General features: G+C 39.7%; 1 protein-coding gene across 1 annotated transcript in view; it reads right to left on the reverse strand.

Annotated features, from left to right (window-relative positions):
- Positions 1–18,108, reverse strand: part of ryr3 (ryanodine receptor 3) — a 131,984-nt gene that overhangs the window by 55,941 nt on the left and 57,935 nt on the right. Inside the window, exons 24-39 of the mRNA XM_017302123.1 lie at positions 16,739–16,842; positions 14,853–14,936; positions 14,611–14,770; positions 14,387–14,531; positions 13,245–13,450; positions 12,979–13,153; positions 12,674–12,882; positions 11,296–11,459; positions 10,423–10,471; positions 10,158–10,318; positions 8,959–9,121; positions 7,976–8,062; positions 7,586–7,812; positions 5,335–5,547; positions 3,033–3,642; positions 574–793 (exon numbers count right to left, since the gene is read on the reverse strand). Of these exons, the coding sequence (XP_017157612.1) occupies positions 574–793; positions 3,033–3,642; positions 5,335–5,547; positions 7,586–7,812; positions 7,976–8,062; positions 8,959–9,121; positions 10,158–10,318; positions 10,423–10,471; positions 11,296–11,459; positions 12,674–12,882; positions 12,979–13,153; positions 13,245–13,450; positions 14,387–14,531; positions 14,611–14,770; positions 14,853–14,936; positions 16,739–16,842 (2,977 nt within the window). The remainder of the gene's footprint in view (positions 1–573; positions 794–3,032; positions 3,643–5,334; positions 5,548–7,585; positions 7,813–7,975; positions 8,063–8,958; positions 9,122–10,157; positions 10,319–10,422; positions 10,472–11,295; positions 11,460–12,673; positions 12,883–12,978; positions 13,154–13,244; positions 13,451–14,386; positions 14,532–14,610; positions 14,771–14,852; positions 14,937–16,738; positions 16,843–18,108) is intronic.

Consider the following 18,108-nt stretch of genomic DNA (forward strand, 5'->3'; position numbering starts at 1 on the left):
ACGACCTTGAAACTTTAAATTGAAAACATAAAACACTTTAAGTGCCGTCATTTCATATTTTCCTGCTCTTAAATGCCAGATGTTGGGCTCGACCGAACAGCCGATTCAATTTAGCTTCACATGCAGTCCAAGCTGCCCTTTGGGTATTCCAACCTGAAATAAAGTTAGGAGACGATGGAAACCGAAAGCATTTTGAGGACTACAAAACCTCTGAAGGGCTCTGACTGATGAGTTTTTAAAGGGTTTTTCTCTGATGGGGAAAAATTAAACAGGAAGAGTTGAAAGGACGAAGGAATCAGTTGATTTAATGATTTATCAGGAGATCCAGCAACTAAAGTTAATGTTTTTCCAGCTAATTTGAACAATTTGGTATGCAGAGTGAAAAAATACTCAGAATTATGAGACTCGAGACAAACATGTACAAGAATATTTCCTAACACATTGGCCTGCCTTTAACTTCTATTAATGAGAGAATATCTGTCAAAATTAACTATTGCTCTAAAACTCCACTAGTAATGAAATAAAAACCTGTCCATCTCTTATTTGATTTTAATCATAAGCTAATAGGTTTGCATGCGTTAAAGTGCGGCACCTGCTCATGTGGCGGCGAGCGAAACTCCTTGGTCTTCTTGGCCGTGACGGCGGCGGACATGTTGAAAGCCAGCATCAGCTCGTTGTAGCGAAACTTCTGGTTGTACTGCAGTTTGGAGACGAAGCGGTCGGAGAAGGAGACGATGGCCTCGATACGGTGCTGCAGCTCGCAGTCGCAGAAGTAGTGCAGCAGCTCGCACATCTGAAACAGCAGAAATCTGATCAGATGMAGAACATTTTTTATCTCTATCTGATGAAATAAAGGTAGTTTTGACTTCATTAGCTCTGAAAGGTGACCTATTATGGTTCCTGGAACAGGTTAGGACAGATCGATAGGCTCAACAGAACATGTTCATTACATTTTTTGTACAAAATTATTCTTGGGTAAAAAAAAAGAAAAAAGCTTTGAACTGTTTTAGGGCCTCTGTCTTCTAGATAGGTTGCTGCTGCCCATGCCCCACAACTCAGCGTTTATATTCTCACGTGAAAATGGCTGCAAACAGTTCCGCAATTATACAACCATGCATCTTTGAAAAGCAGAAGTGGAGCCTCCTGCACAGCCAACAAGAATACAGCATGTGGTTTCTGGATGGCCAGTCCAACAACAAAACACTTGTCTTATCCAGCAGTCATTGTACAGTGGTAAAACCAGCTGACCAAACATGCTGGAGCTAAGCTTGGGTCACTAGGTAACAGTCAGAGTTCCACTAGGATTGAAAATTTAGGCTAATCTRCCATTCGGAAGGTTTTTGAAACAGACAGCAAAAGTCATTAACTTGCTGCTAAAAAACCAGCTGGAAAGTTTTTTTTAAACCACTTAAGCTGTTTTTAGAAGCAGTAACAGCCAAGTAGATTTATAATACATCCCCTAGCATTTAGCATTTTTTCACTGAAATAAAATATTTCATCACCTGGTGTTTAACAGACTCCGGCAGGGACTTCTCCAGCAGACCTTTGGCGGCCGGTTTGCTCTCCTTGGTCTCCTCCTCTCCCGCCTCCACAGCCTTCTCCTCGTTCTTGCTCACCTCCTCTTTCTCCCCCGCCACCACCACCTCGCCCCCGCTCCCCTCTTCTCCCTCCTTGGCCTCCCCAAAMACGTTGGGCTCRATGAGGAGGAGAATCAGCCTCACCTCGTCGCTGGTCAGCACCCCCATGATGAGCAGCGTTCCGATGAGCTTCAGGATGGGGACGAACTGGTACTCTAGGCTCCCGCCTACCGGGTCTCGGATGTGGGAGCCTCCTCCCTGCACGGCCTCCGTCAGCATGCTGATGGCTTTCTCCTTCAGGACGCCCAGGGGGATCTGGGGGCTGTAGAGGAGCTGGTGGCGTTTGGTGCTGATGATGCCGACCGGGGAGAAGTTRACCCGGGGTTTGAGGGAAGTGCTCAGGCCGACTCCGGGAAGAGAATGGTGCTTGGATTCATCCGGGAACAGCTTGATGGACCGGGTCTCGTCCGTCACAGGGATGATGAATTCGTTGTTCATCATTAGCCGTGCCTCTTTCGCCGTCTCTAGATGAATGCTGGATGAAAAAAATAAAAAAGTGGTGGTGATTTTAAAGATTTTAGATCATCATAACTAATCCAATGTAACTGGCAGGATAACTTTTGTAGACTAAACCCACAAGATAAAACATGCCACTATGAAGATGAAATCAGATCAAACTCAGTGTRTAAAGAAACACAACCTYTTTTAAAATGACCTATGATGCAAAATTCATATTTTGCACATTTGTATGCTTCCTTTTTGGTCTCCACTGCTTCTAAAAACAACCCAAGTGCTTCAAAAACAATAAGTTAATGGGGTTTTTTGTGTCTGGAAAATGAGCTGTTTCAAAAACCTTACTACTGACAGGCACTGCACCGTTACCTAGCAACCTAAGCCGAGCTCCAGCAGGTTTGGTCAGCTAATTTTACTGCTGTATGANAAAAAAGCTTTGAACTGTTTTAGGGCCTCTGTCTTCTAGATAGGTTGCTGCTGCCCATGCCCCACAACTCAGCGTTTATATTCTCACGTGAAAATGGCTGCAAACAGTTCCGCAATTATACAACCATGCATCTTTGAAAAGCAGAAGTGGAGCCTCCTGCACAGCCAACAAGAATACAGCATGTGGTTTCTGGATGGCCAGTCCAACAACAAAACACTTGTCTTATCCAGCAGTCATTGTACAGTGGTAAAACCAGCTGACCAAACATGCTGGAGCTAAGCTTGGGTCACTAGGTAACAGTCAGAGTTCCACTAGGATTGAAAATTTAGGCTAATCTGCCATTCGGAAGGTTTTTGAAACAGACAGCAAAAGTCATTAACTTGCTGCTAAAAAACCAGCTGGAAAGTTTTTTTTAAACCACTTAAGCTGTTTTTAGAAGCAGTAACAGCCAAGTAGATTTATAATACATCCCCTAGCATTTAGCATTTTTTCACTGAAATAAAATATTTCATCACCTGGTGTTTAACAGACTCCGGCAGGGACTTCTCCAGCAGACCTTTGGCGGCCGGTTTGCTCTCCTTGGTCTCCTCCTCTCCCGCCTCCACAGCCTTCTCCTCGTTCTTGCTCACCTCCTCTTTCTCCCCCGCCACCACCACCTCGCCCCCGCTCCCCTCTTCTCCCTCCTTGGCCTCCCCAAAMACGTTGGGCTCRATGAGGAGGAGAATCAGCCTCACCTCGTCGCTGGTCAGCACCCCCATGATGAGCAGCGTTCCGATGAGCTTCAGGATGGGGACGAACTGGTACTCTAGGCTCCCGCCTACCGGGTCTCGGATGTGGGAGCCTCCTCCCTGCACGGCCTCCGTCAGCATGCTGATGGCTTTCTCCTTCAGGACGCCCAGGGGGATCTGGGGGCTGTAGAGGAGCTGGTGGCGTTTGGTGCTGATGATGCCGACCGGGGAGAAGTTRACCCGGGGTTTGAGGGAAGTGCTCAGGCCGACTCCGGGAAGAGAATGGTGCTTGGATTCATCCGGGAACAGCTTGATGGACCGGGTCTCGTCCGTCACAGGGATGATGAATTCGTTGTTCATCATTAGCCGTGCCTCTTTCGCCGTCTCTAGATGAATGCTGGATGAAAAAAATAAAAAAGTGGTGGTGATTTTAAAGATTTTAGATCATCATAACTAATCCAATGTAACTGGCAGGATAACTTTTGTAGACTAAACCCACAAGATAAAACATGCCACTATGAAGATGAAATCAGATCAAACTCAGTGTRTAAAGAAACACAACCTYTTTTAAAATGACCTATGATGCAAAATTCATATTTTGCACATTTGTATGCTTCCTTTTTGGTCTCCACTGCTTCTAAAAACAACCCAAGTGCTTCAAAAACAATAAGTTAATGGGGTTTTTTGTGTCTGGAAAATGAGCTGTTTCAAAAACCTTACTACTGACAGGCACTGCACCGTTACCTAGCAACCTAAGCCGAGCTCCAGCAGGTTTGGTCAGCTAATTTTACTGCTGTATGAGCTGTACAATGGCTGCTGGAAAAGACAAATGTTTTGTTATTGACTTGCTGTCCAGAAACTACTTGCTGCATTCTTGTTAGCTGTGCAGGAGGCTCCACTTCTGCTTTTCAAAGCTGTACAGTTAGAAAATTGTTCATCTGTTTGCTGCAGGTTTTAAGGGGGGGGTGTAAACATTCAATTGGGGGCGTGGCCAGCAGCGGCTCATTTAAATTTAAAGGCCCTAAAACAGCTCAATCTGAAAGGAACTCAAAGTAGGAAAAACTGAACACTAAAATCTCATTATCCAAGAATAACTTGGTGCAAAAACTGTAATAAACATTTGTTTTGTACCTAAATCAATCTGTTCATTGAAGTACAATATCTTCGACTTTTAAATCAGACTAAAACTTTCTAGGTTTTGGTCAGCTGGAATTACTAAAATTGTTAGTGCCAGAAAAATGTTGACTTTTTTCAAAACGCTTACACGCCTTGAAGTGCCTTGAACACACTGCTCTTTGTGTGKTATGGTAGAAAAATGAACAACAACTAAAACTGCATCTTTGGAACATGCTGCTATGAACAAATTGSCCAAAAAATCTCATTTTTTTTAGCCAACTCCTCTGTTAAGCCATTGAGTTTGGGATCCTCAACCTGAATGAGTCATAAGTCACAGTTAAGTGGCTTAAATGACAGACATTTCTCTGAAAATGGTCCGATAATATCGTGAWAGTGAGTGTGAAATTACCCAAAAATCAGAGAAAAGACTTCAAAAGAGCCTCAGAAAAGTGGGATCACTTCAAAAGCTACAGGAAAGCTCGGCTCATTAGAGACAAAATACACAGAGCTGAGGGAAACTGAAGGCAGAGATGGATTCATAAAAGAAGGATATTCAGACGCAGGAGATGTGAGCTGGCTACATAAATACATCTCTTCCATTAATTTGATTTACTGAGTAAATGTGACGTTGATTGTGTTTACCACTTCATCATGATAGCACTTATTGGCACTGAAGCTGATGTATGGTTGAAACAGCCATACATCAGGATAATGTCTTCTCTATATACTTTGCTGAAATGAAACCATGAGGCGGGTTTTGTTTTTTTATAATCACCTAAAAGAAAAAGGAACAAACAAAAAGAGAAGGTGTTGCTCCACATATGGAGGCGTTGGTCCTCGTTGCGGTAGTCGCAGGTTCGATTCCTGGCCTGGCAATATTTGCCCCTCTCTCATTACCCTCTTTCCTGTCAGACTACTTTCAAGTAAAGGCCACTAGAGCCAACAAAACCTTTAAAATAAATAGATTACCCACCTGATGAGGACGTCGTAGAAGCCTTCTCTGAGCATGCCCGACAGGTACTGGTTGTCGATGGTGTAGAGAAGCTGTGATTGGTCTAAGTGGCTGCAGAGAGCGTGAGCCACACGCGTGTTTCCCAGAGCGCAGAGGGCGCAGTACAACTTCAGAGTGTGGGAGTGAAACGTCCTCAGGTCTTCATGCTCCGACAGCTCCATGATGTCCAAACACCTGCAGAACGACAGAAAAATATCTACCATTCGTTGAGCCTTGATTTAGGGAAACGTTTCGTCTCTCGTTTGACCTCTAGGGTTCATCCTGTTTGGGGTCTATTTCCAAAAAAAACTCATTTGCGCTTGCACTGTTCTGTAGAGATTTAAATGCACCTGCTGTTTTAGGTAATTACGACAAAATTACCTTAAAAACAGGATTTTGTTTTGCAAGATAATAAAATCTTACAAAACAAGATTTAGTTATCTTACAAAAACCTTGTAAGATRAGAATTGTTTATCTTTTGTAATCTTTTTATTTTTTAGATTTGCTGTAAGATCTTTTTTAGTTCTGCTAAAAAAAWATATATTTTTTTTATTTAAAATAAAAAAAATGTTTTTGCTTTAAATAAAAAAATAATTTCAGAAATTAAACAAATTTTAGAAATTTCAATTTTTTATAAAATATAAAATTGTGTAAAAATGTGAAATTCTTTTAAATTTTACATTTACTCAAATATTTTTGCATTTTAGCAGAACTAAATACAAAAATAGTATATTTGAACAATGCAATTCCTTAATCCATTTCCACAATGCTACTTTAAGTCATTCGCTTCACCTTTGGCTTTAAACTCGACACAGTGGTGCTTTTTCCAGTTGATCAGGTTCCTCCCTGAAATTAGGTCAGTCATTCAGTAAAATATGTGATATTTCAGTTTTTCTTTTGTAATAAATGTGTAAATATGTCTACATTTCTGTTTTTTTTCTGGCAATCTGGTATCCTGATTGTACATTCATGAGAAATAATATTAACTTTTTGGTTTTTAGCTAATGGCTACAATRAAACACAGAGGAAAATTTAAAAGTGTTTAAATACGTTCTATACCCAGCCCACGATTAGAGGATTTATAATCCATGTTTTTCACTAAATCTCACTTGGATTACTGTAAATCCCACTGTGCAGTTCCTGATAAAACCTCAACGTAGATTGAATCCGATCCTCAGCTGAAGGCTGGGCTGGACTGAGACTAAAATAATAACCCCTGCATGGTTATTTATACGATATGAGAGGCGCACGATRTACCGGAGGGTACATGTGTACATTTGTTTCAAAAATTAAAATAAAGCCCAGCAGCGTACAAGGAGGAGAGTAGCCATGTGAAAAATTGATATGCTCTTTCTTTACTCCCAAAATGAAAGTCTCAGGGACTTTCATTTTGGGAGAGACGGCCACAGAGTCACAATTCCCATCTTGAAGTGAAAATGGATGTCAAAGAAACACTGCTAGATGTTTGAACCCAGTGACACATTTAAACTGGTCTTGGAAGCCAACCTTAAGCTTTCTGAATCATYTTCTCAAGTCCTTGATCTCTTAAAAGCTGAGAATGCTCCAGTAAAACAAATCAACTAYACAGATTTTTTAAACCTCTGAGTGTTAAGTTTCAAATCTCTGCCTGGATATTTTTGCTTTTTTTTAATTATTTGCAGTTCTTTAAATGTCCTGTCAATAAATATACTTGCCCATTTATCCATAACAACTGGATCTTCCAATATTTAGAAGTTATTTTTGCAATTTACCATCTATTAAAACYGAAGAAAAACATGCTCTGTGCTACGACAGGAGTGAAATTACCATAATAACCCAATACTGGCTGGAAAGTGCAACGTCTCTCCTTTCAGAAACTGTTGGAGTTTTTCAGATAGGACAAAGTATCGCAGAGTTACGGTACTGCAAATTTGGCTGTGTCGGCGCCGACATGCTCGGTGTAGAAGGGAGAAGAGTGGTCAAATATCCAGACCAAATTATAACAAGTTTGTCGATGACTTCCAGAAATGGTCTCTCTTCAACTTACTGAGATTTTTCTGAATATTATTCCTGTTAATAACTGAAWTTTTTTTCCAACTCCAGAAGAAAAGCAGCTCAAATGCAAGTCAACCCCATTATTTTCTACAATGGCTGCATGTAAACTTCTGAAGGACAAAAAACCTGACGATTCAAAGCTGCCCTGAGGAACACATTCAGTCAGATGAGACGTTTCCGTCAGTCTTTCACATGCTACCTGTTCTCCTCAGGTATGTGCACGGCCATCATCTGCAGAGACTCCAGACACTGCACCACCCAGCCGTGCCGCTCACTGACCCGAGCCGCCTCCACGTTTAGGAAGGTGTTTGGCATCCGGCTCCAAAGCACGGCCACGATGGTTTGCACATCCAGACGCGGTGGACACTGAGGAACCGGGTTCCGCTGCTCGCTTCTGAACATGGCTGACGACAGCGGCATGGCATCCTGGGATACGACAGGGAGGGCAGAGGAAACCATCTTTGGTTCCTTCAGTTCATAAAAGTTTGTTCTTCAGAAAGATTAACGTGAATATTTAGCTCTAACGCTGCCTTTTAAAACACTCCTGCATATTAAATCTAATGTTTAATGGAAGCAAATTGAGACAAACCTKTATTTTGACAAATTCAAACTGGAAGAGGTTGGAACTGGTGGGGCAGCAAAACACAGCCGGGAACAGCTTGGTGTTCGGCTCCACCTGGAAACAAACAAACCAAAGTAACGACATGCATCAGTAATGAACAGAGAAGATTTTTCAAATTTATTCCTCAAAATATTCAAACAGCGAAGCATCACTGATATGTGGAAGATCAACAATAATCTGAATGATCAACAATTCTGAGGTCCAGTTGAAAAGATCATTAATAAATGATACAGGAAAAAACAAAAACAGAGATTTTTACTTTTTAAAAACGCTTAAAACACTGAGCTGTGATACTGGAGCTGCTTTTTAAGAACAATTTAATATTAAGTAACCAAAAACAGTCCGACAAAGATGGGTTACGACAGCTACTTGTAATTTCTGAAATTCAAGACCCATAAAATACAATTTATTTATTTTAAAATGAATAAATTTACTTATAAATTTATTATAAATAATAATCTTTATCTGTTCTGTGGATGAAGAGATAAACCAATGGACAAAAAGGACACAGATGGATAGATAAATAAGCAAATGGATAAAATAACTAAATTAAATCAAATTCATTTTAAAAAATTTAATATCGAGATGATTTTTTGCCAAAGATTTACTTATTTTGAATCGGATCAAACTTTACAGTTTTGACAAAAAAGACAGAAAAAGGGAGTTTTTATCAATTTAATGAACAGAGAAGAAAAAGATTAAACATTTACTTTTAATGTTGAATTATTTCATTATTTACCAAAACAACTTTGGAAAGTCTTTAAAGTTTATGCTGCAGAGATTTTACCATCCACCGAAAAACAAAAATAGATAAAAAACATATATACATCCCAATTTATTTCTGTTTTGCCTTCCGGCTGAATTGGATGGATGTGCTGGCGTAAATAAGCCTCCCATTGAAGCGTGTTCCCTGTGGCATCCCGTTTTTACAACGATAGTGTCTTACTAACCTGATACACTGTAGGCAGTTCTTTGCCGTTGGCGGTGAAGGAGACGAGGCCGGTGGCCAAGTCGACCAGACAGCCGATTTCCAGGTCGGTGTTTGAGCGGCTGGAGGAAGACGGGCCGAGTGCATCTGCTGCACACACCATGTAGCAGTTGCTCCTCTGGATACTGCAGCAAGCGCAACAACAGGAAGAGCTCAGAAACTTTGAAACATTCTCAATAATTCAGATTGGATTTGTGTTTTGCAGAATAATAAAAAACTAAAAATCCCAGGTAAAATTAAGGCTTTGAACAAATATCGAACTTGGGTTTCAATGCTGATCTAGATAAAGAAAYTAATACCTTTTTATAATGAGGGTCATGTAACTTCTATAACTTCTCTGTTGTTTGAAAGATAAAACTATATTTTTTTAAGCAACTGCAATGATTTCTGGAATACATAGTTGAATCATTCTACATCAGGGGTGTCAAACTCATTTTTGTTTTGGGCCAAATCCAGATCATGAATCCTCTTAAAGGGCCGGTTGTGCCAGAATGTATTGATAAAACCTGATCAAACTGTTAAAATATCAGTGAATCCTTAAAATTAAATATTACTGAACATCTTTTCAGTTCCTCCACGATTTCGTGATTCTTCTTGTGATTTTTTCCAATAAAAATCAAAGTGTTTGCGGTACTAATTTGGAAATATTTGCACTTATTTATGACAGTAAGTGTGACTTTTTATTACTCTCTGACATCAATTAAAGCTGAGGCAGCTGTTTAGCACATGCAAGAAAGTTTTTGACAATTCTTGACAAAAATYTGCAATAAACTCCCAATTATGCTTTAGTGCAATTTGCTGATTTTGCATGAATTTCCATGATAATTCTAAGAAACTGGAGGGACTGATTGATATGATTTGGCAGTAAACAGATAGAAACTTAATTGATTTGATAGATAACATAATATTTAAGCTCACTTAGTGTTTAGCCTAGAATCTAGAGGGCCAAATAAAAAGCTACAGCGTGYCGGATTTGGCCCACGGGCCTTATGTTTGACGTGTTCTAGATAAATCTGCTTTATTTCCCATAATTCAGATACACTGTGACGTTTCATTCTTCACTTTAATTTGACTTCAGTTTCTAGGTATGGTCAGAGGAATGACATTATTGAAGAGAATCTGAACGTTGTTTATTCCCAGATTTAAAAACCAGCAGCTTGCCTCTCGTGGACCCGGCCCCGCTCGTCTCCCAGGGTGATGGTGACGGTTTGCGTCTTGCTGAGACTGAAGTTCTTGCTGTAGTAGTGATAGTCTGGTGTGACCCAGCCMACCCACACGCTGGCCGGGTCCTGTCCGGCAAACACTCTCACCGAGTGGTAGTACTGCAGATTTAAAAATAAAAATAATTCAATGAAATGGGAAAGCATATTGTGAAGATTAAAAAAGGATGTTTTATCAGTARGTTTAAGAACTAGYGGTGATTTACAGTTGTGATGCTTCCATAGTCAGTACTTCCATCTTCTTTGGGAGGTTGGCTGAAAAAACAAACATGTTTAAATAAAAAGGTTCTGACAGCAGCTGGGAGAAAGGAAACAGATGGATGGTTAAATAAACAAATAGAAGAAAAGAAAGAAAAATCGATAGACAAATGGATAAATAGAAAAGAAAATGGATGGATAAATAGATAAATGAATGAATAAAAAGAAATGGATGAATGAATAGAAAGCAAATGGATTAAAAAGAAAACAGATGGATGGACAAATAAACAAATGGATGAAAAGAAAAGAAACAGATGAATGAACAGATAAGTGAGTAGATAAAAAGAAAGCACATGGATGTATAAATAAACAAAAGGATTAATAGAAAAGAAAATGGATAGGTAAATAGATGGATGAATAAAGAGAAAGGAAACGGRTGGATGAACAGATAAACCAATGGATGAAAAGCAAATACATGGATAGATAAATAAGAAAATGGATAAAAAAGGAAAACATAAAGATAATAGATAAATGTGTAAAAAGAAAGGAAATGGATGAATAGATAAATTAATGGTTAAAAAGGAAAAAAAGATAAATGGATTAATGGATAAAAAGAAAGGAATCGGATAGATAAATATAAGGATGGAAGGAACTTTTGAACTGTGGAAAGAAGGATGAAATCTAGAAACAGTTTTTCCATTCTCTATTTGCCAACCTCATCCATTCCTGGAAAATATTTCAGTCCAACTCCAAACGTTTCCAAACCACATTGGAAACTTGAACCAAAGTAACCTTAGATTTTTCATTAATTTCTTTATTTAAAAAAAAAAAAAACAGGCTCTTGTGARGATGAAACCTCAACCTGAGTGCAGAAGCCTCACCTGAGCTTCAGCGACTCGTCCAGCAGCCTGTCTGCAGAGTAGAACTCCACCGGCATGCTCAGCCTGCAGTAAACCATGTCGCTGTTGCTGTTCTGGGTGCCAAACGTCTTATGTGTGACCTTGAGACACGGGGGGCTGTCCACTGTCCCGTCAATCCTGGTAACCTAAGAGGACAAGAAACAAATCCCAAAGACAGTGAGGATGTCCACCAACAGCAATCTGTGGCCACTTTTGCTGCGTTTACTTTGACCATAAAACGTCACAAATTGGAATTTAAACCTGGAACTTAAGGCTTTTATAAAAAAATATATTTTACATATTTGTTGAAACTGTCACTAAGTCATGGCAGGGCAGTATGAGACAGAATCTGTGAAACAAAATCAAGCTCCTCCGTCTTCTCTCAGTGCTACCTAGAAACAACCAATCAGAGCCAGTAGGCRGGGCTCAGTGCTGACAATCAATCTCTGGCCTCCTGGTTTCTGCTACCCAACAGCTTCTGCTTGATAGCAGAGCCTGTGTAAATGCGCAGGCTACTCAGAATAGCCATCATTGACGGCGAATAAACGGTTTCCAGCACGTTCGTGAGGATGATTGACAACACCAAGACCCTCCCCTCCTGGCTCCTATTGGTTGTTTTGGACCCGGACAGCAATAATGCCACAGGTAGGACTGTATGCAGGAATACAATCTTTTATTACATAGTGAAAGTTTTTAACCCCAAGGTCTGAGTTTCAAATCTCCGCCTGGATATTTTTGCTTATTTTAATTGTGCAAAGTTCTTTAAATGTCCTGTGAATAAAAATATGTATGCCCATTTATCCATAACAACTGGAACGTTCAACATTTAGCAGTTATTTTTGTAATTTATCGTCTATTAAACTACGCTGTTGCTCCCTGCAACAGCGGGAGTGAAWTTACCGTAATAACCCGATATTGCCTGGAAAGTGCAACGTCTCCCCTTTCAGAAACTGTTGTTGTTTTCCAGATGGCACAAAGTATTGCAGAGTTACTGTAGTGCAAATCTGACTTGTAAAAATGTGTGGGGCGTCACCTTTCAGCCAATAAGGGTTAAATATAAAACAAAAACACGCGACATCTGAAAAACAAGGCTCACGCTTTGATAAAAAGTGTTTCGGCTAGGATGAAGCGCTTTTTTAGCTTTATCAAAACTTAAATGAAAACATGATTTTTAATCACTTCTCATGTGAACAAGCTTATTTACATCTGATTTTAACTGTATTTCTTAATTAATGGAAACACTGCAATAGCAAGATTGTGTTTTTCTACATTAGCAGAATATCAAAAAAACTTTGGCACACCTCTGAAATGGAAACGCGGCTCATGAAAGCTGATGATAATAAGGGATGGTGCTCTCTACCTCGATGTGCATGTGGTCCTGGGGTACGTTGAAAAAGGTGGGCAAACGCTTGCTGAACCACATGGTTATCTCCCTGTTCATGTTGACAGCAAAGGGCTCGAAGCCCTCCTGGAGGCCACACATGGTGTAGTACTTAAACGTGCTGGCGTCCTTTCCGAGGTTCATGCGGCCGATCTGAGACATCCCGAGGCTGCACACCGGAATAAAACCTGCATTAAGGCAAGAAGTTAGAGGACAATTAGTTCTTGTGTTATGTTTTCCATTTCTGAAACTAAATACTGAAAGAATCCGACTGAAGTTCTCACCATCCTCTGTTTCAAAGTCAGCGAAGCCGAGCTCAGAGCCCTTGCTGGTGATCAGGAGCTCTCCGTTCAGAGTGAAAATCATGGATTTGTCCTCCATGTTGATCATGCAACCAACCACGTCGCCCTTCTTCCAAGGCTGCCCAAAGTAACGGCTACCAGCATGCATCCGTCGACCCTGAAGAAACCAAAGCATTATGAGAAACAAAACTGACAGAGACCTCTTGCTTGGATTTCATTGCAAACGATGCGCAGCAGTTTCAGTTTACCCTATATCCATCAAAGACGTAGGCCTGGTCATCCGTTCCCAGCTCCACGTCGGGCCTGCAGCCCGGCCTGGCCCAGCCGACCCTCATGTCGCCTCCGGTCAGGGCCTCAAACTCAAAGTACCACTTCCCGGTCTTCACGGCGTACGTTTGCTCCACGCGGAAAAAGCGGATTGTCTCGATGCTCTGATTATCTAATGCATGCACAACTTTGGACCAGAGAGAAAAAGAAAAGCCGTGTGATTTAAAAATGCAAATAATGAAATATGATGATACTTCCAAACAACAACAGCAGAGAAAAAATATTTTATRAATTAGTTCCTAATTTTAAAGGTTAAATGAGGATTTTTTTCTGGTCATCAGGTCATCCTGAGTTAAATTTGAAATCATCCAGCTATTTTACTTAAATATTACTCACTCTGCATTATGTAYAACTTTAGCTACTATTCATTTTGCGTTGATTTGGTTCAAAGCTTTGGTATTCAGATAAACTAGAAAAACACAAAATATTACCAAGTATTTTTGGTTTAGTTTCTAGTGAAAAATTTAAAACCTTTTCAGCGACAAATAGGAGCTTCATAATATCGTCCTTAAAATCGATGTAAAATTATTAGTTATAAGTTAAATAATCTGCCACTGTATGAAGACATTAGTCTAGTTCTAGTTACTCGATAAAGCTGTTTGTGTTGCCCTGACGTTTTTCACGATTCTGCAATCGAGGAAATTCATGCAAAAAATAAAATCAGCAGATCCTTGTGAGTTTATTGGTCGAAAACACYGAGTTTGAGTCACTTCTTCCTAACTGCTGTCTCAGTTTTAGTTGATGTTAGAGTCTGTTATCGATACTGTAAGTAAAAAACATCACATCTGTCCATTTATCATCATACATCTGCGCAAATATCGCAAAATTTCTTGCAAATACTTCTAAATTTGCACCACAAAATCATTGCAAAAATTACAAAAACAATCATAAAATYCTGGAGGAACTGATCAACGTAAGAAGATGTTCAATATCATTTAATTTTACAAAGTACTTATTGAATTAATCAATGCATTTTGGGGACAATCGTCCCTTTAAGAATATCCGTGACCCAAAATAGAGATCAGCTTTAGATTTAGATAATTAATCAGAATCAGAGTCTCACCCTCCTGGTCTGGAGGGTCGATGTCATATCCGTATCCAACCATCGTCCGAATGGCCTCTCTCAGACTGTCTCTGTTAGATTTCTTTGTGCGTTCATCCAATAAAGCATATGGCACCAAGCGAGGGTTACGTCTGCTCTTCACATCCTGCAGCAGAATTTAATTTATGAACTCTGCATCAACATCTTAGTCTGTCTGAACAGAACCTTAGGAAGGTTTCATTTACCTGCTGGATGCCATAGGTCCATCCTTGTTTGATTCTGTCTTTGGCCCAAACRTTGTGTGCGTTTTCRGCCAGTTTATCAACCAGAACCTCTTGACCTGGAGTCAGTTTCACGTCAGAGAGTTCCAGYGGCGCAGGCTTGTATCCATTAGACATCATGTAGCTGCAAGATTTATCAAGGTAGAATTACAAAATGTGGAAATTTGCACAAATAAGCCAAAAAAGATGGAAAATGTTGACCATACTCTTTTGGTAATTTGATTTTCTTCAGGTCCTCTTCAGCGTGAACATTAACCTGGGCAACATGGCAGCCGAGTGCCAACAGCGTCCTGCGGTAAACGAGAACAGTAACAGTCCTAATCAATACAATACCACTAAACTACCTTCAGCTTTGACTGTCTGATTAAACGGCTCTATAACAGGAAGTTCCTCTAATGAGGTGAGCCAAATSTTTTTACAGTAACACGACTCRGTACTCAACTTGAAAAGCCTCTGGAGCCAATATCTCCTACAAATCAATGCTGGAGCTGCACCAGAAGACGAATGTCATTACAAGTGCTGCTTTAATCTTATTCTTAATCTTGTGCTGCTAAGCATTATGCAGAAAACTGCTGCTGGTAGGAATGGATAACTGGATTATTTAACGGCGTAAAACATACACAACCCTTTTCTAGTGGCGTACAATCTAAAAATCTTGCAAGCAAAAAGGAACAWGTGAAATAAATATATAGTTACTAATTGTGGCAATAAGGGAAGGAGTAAGCAATCCGACTTTCCTCAAGTATTAAGAAAACAAAACTGAWGTTAATATCTTTGGACCTAAAGAAGAGCGATCCAGAGTCGACGCACAGTTTCAGATATTACAACTAAACCCCAGCGAACAGGCCTGAAATCTGGGAGTAGTGATAGTCAGATCTGAACCTTCAGAGCCACATGAAGACGGTTACAAAGTCAGGCTTCTGTCACCTGAAGAACATTTCCAGGAATAAACGACTAATGTCTCAGCGCGATCTAGAGAAACTCATCCATGTGTTTATCTTTAGTTGCATTGATTACTGCAGAAGTGTCTTCTCAGGTCTGCCTAAAACATCAATCAGACCAAAATGCTGCTGCTGCTGTTCTGACTAAAACCAGGAAGTTAGAGAACATCACCCAGTTAAAAAGTCCTTCACTGGGTCTCTGTAGCTCAGAAAATAGACTTTAAAATACTGTTGATAGTTTATAAATCATTAAACATTTGCTGTTGTCATAGCAACCTTCCAGTCCCCACAGGTCTTCTGGTTCTGAGCTGTATCCCCAGAACCAGAACCAAACGGGGAGAAGCAGCATTCAGCTTCTATGGACCACAAACTGTAAAACAGCCAAAACACCGAGTTCCTTTAACCTTTCTAGACCAAACGTAGTGGCAACGGCACAGCCAAATTTCCAGTACCGTAACTCTGTGACACTTTGTGCTATCTGAAAAATCCCAACGGWTTCTGAAAGGGGAGACGTTGAGCTGTCCAGCCAATATCGGGTTATTACGGTAATTTCACTCCCGCTGAAGCAGGAAGCATGTTTTCCTTTAGTTTAATTTGATGAAACTCTTAATAGAGCAAAAATAACTGCTGAATATTGAAAGTCTCAGTTGTTGTCGATAAATGGGCAAATATACACTGCTCAAAAAAATAAAGGGAACAATTTAACATTTAAGTGAACACTGAAGTGTTCCCTTTATTTTTTGAGCAGTATATTTGCTCACAGGACATTTAAAGAACTTTGTACAATTAAAATAAATGAAAATATCCAAACGGAGACTTGAAACTTAGGACTCAGACTAAAAATCCACCTGTTGCATTTGAAACTTAATATTTGTAATACTAATCAACATTTTGATATGTAATGACAGCTTTTGGATAAAAATTTTTATTTCAATTGTTTATTTTTGTTGTTTTTATGATGGAAAGCACTTTAAACAGCCTTGTTGTTGCTGAAATTTGCTATGCAAATAAAATCTGACTGATTTATTGATCGATTGATTCTGTACCCATTTTGATTAGAAATGAATATTGTGATCTCTTGCTGAACTCCAAACGTAAAATGTTTGAAAAGCTATGAATTTTCCTACTTTGAGGGTCACCCGCAGCCTTACTTAAGTGTTTCGCTTGACATCTGCACGTTGTAGTTCTTTTCAGTTTCAGGCAGCTTGCTGAAATCCACAAGACAAGGGTGCTGCCTCTTGTTGTCGTCACGAACCTGTGGAAAAAGGAAACCGTTTTATCTGCAGAAATACATTTTAAAAGCCTGACTCTGCACTCAAAGCCAGGAAGAAGTCAGATTTATCTGCTTTTAGTTCAGTCTAAGCAACTTTACGAGTTGCTTAGACTAAAGTGTTGCAGTGGATTATGTTTTAATTAGCACCTTTACTGTCTGCAGGAGACCTGATTAAGAGAGATTTACTGCTATCATGACATTCACCAAGACTCTCTCTGATAATACACAGAATTACAGCAATGCACAGTGCGAACCAAGCAAACAGAGGTGATGTTAACACATTTCCGCTTGCCAAATATCCACAAAGAGGAATCTGACCTGGAATTATAGCAACGTCACTCTGGGCTCACTGAACTTATTACAGCACATGTTTTATCCCAGGCATCTGTTTGGACCTAAACGTAGGCCTTGATATTTTTTTARACCTTTTATCCCAGTCTTAATTACTGTGGATGTCACATTCTTGGAATAGAAAAGGGATTCATTAATGTTGGCAGAACGGCCTCTGTGGGAGCAGCCTCAGAGGAATATTATCCTGTGATAACTACAACCGTGGAAAAGAGGCTAACTGCGTGATCAGACTTCTGATGGCGCTTCTGCGGTGATATGAGAGAGAGACAGCGAGAGAGAGAGAGAGAGAGAGAGAGAGAGAGAGAGAGAGAGAGTTACTGATGGTAAAATCATGGAAGGAGACCAGAGTGATGAAGATGTCTTTGGATAGTGAACAAAGTAATTCCCGTTAATGCAGTTTTAGCTAATTTCTATTACCTAAAGCATGTTAGCTGAAGCCCTAAAGCGTTTACTGTATTTTTCCTTCAAAGTACTTTTGAAGGACAGTCAATAGTTTCAAAAACAAGTTACTCCAAAACAATAGAAACCCTGACACAATTTCAACTAAAATAAATCAAACTTTAAAGGAAAACTAGCAGCATTACCCTGATTTTTTTCTGTTTTCTAAAGATGTGTAAATTGCTGAGTCTACAGAACAAATTCCAGTGAATACGTTCGAGATTGTGCAAATTCACAACAAAATTAAATTTCATGGCATTTGATCAGACAAATGARAGCAATTAATATCCCATTAAAGCATCTCTGAAGTGTACMCACTGCTGTTATTAGCTCATGTTTYGTGACATACRAAATTAGACCGTAATAAATTACTCGATGAAGGAGGACATTAATAACTGGATAAAATGTGGGACTAAAGATACGCCATAAAGTCTAGATGGTTTTCCAAAATACATGAAA

Source organism: Poecilia reticulata, linkage group LG21 (genome assembly GCF_000633615.1).
Source record: "Poecilia reticulata strain Guanapo linkage group LG21, Guppy_female_1.0+MT, whole genome shotgun sequence".
In the NCBI taxonomy this organism is placed as follows: Eukaryota; Metazoa; Chordata; class Actinopteri; order Cyprinodontiformes; family Poeciliidae; genus Poecilia; species Poecilia reticulata.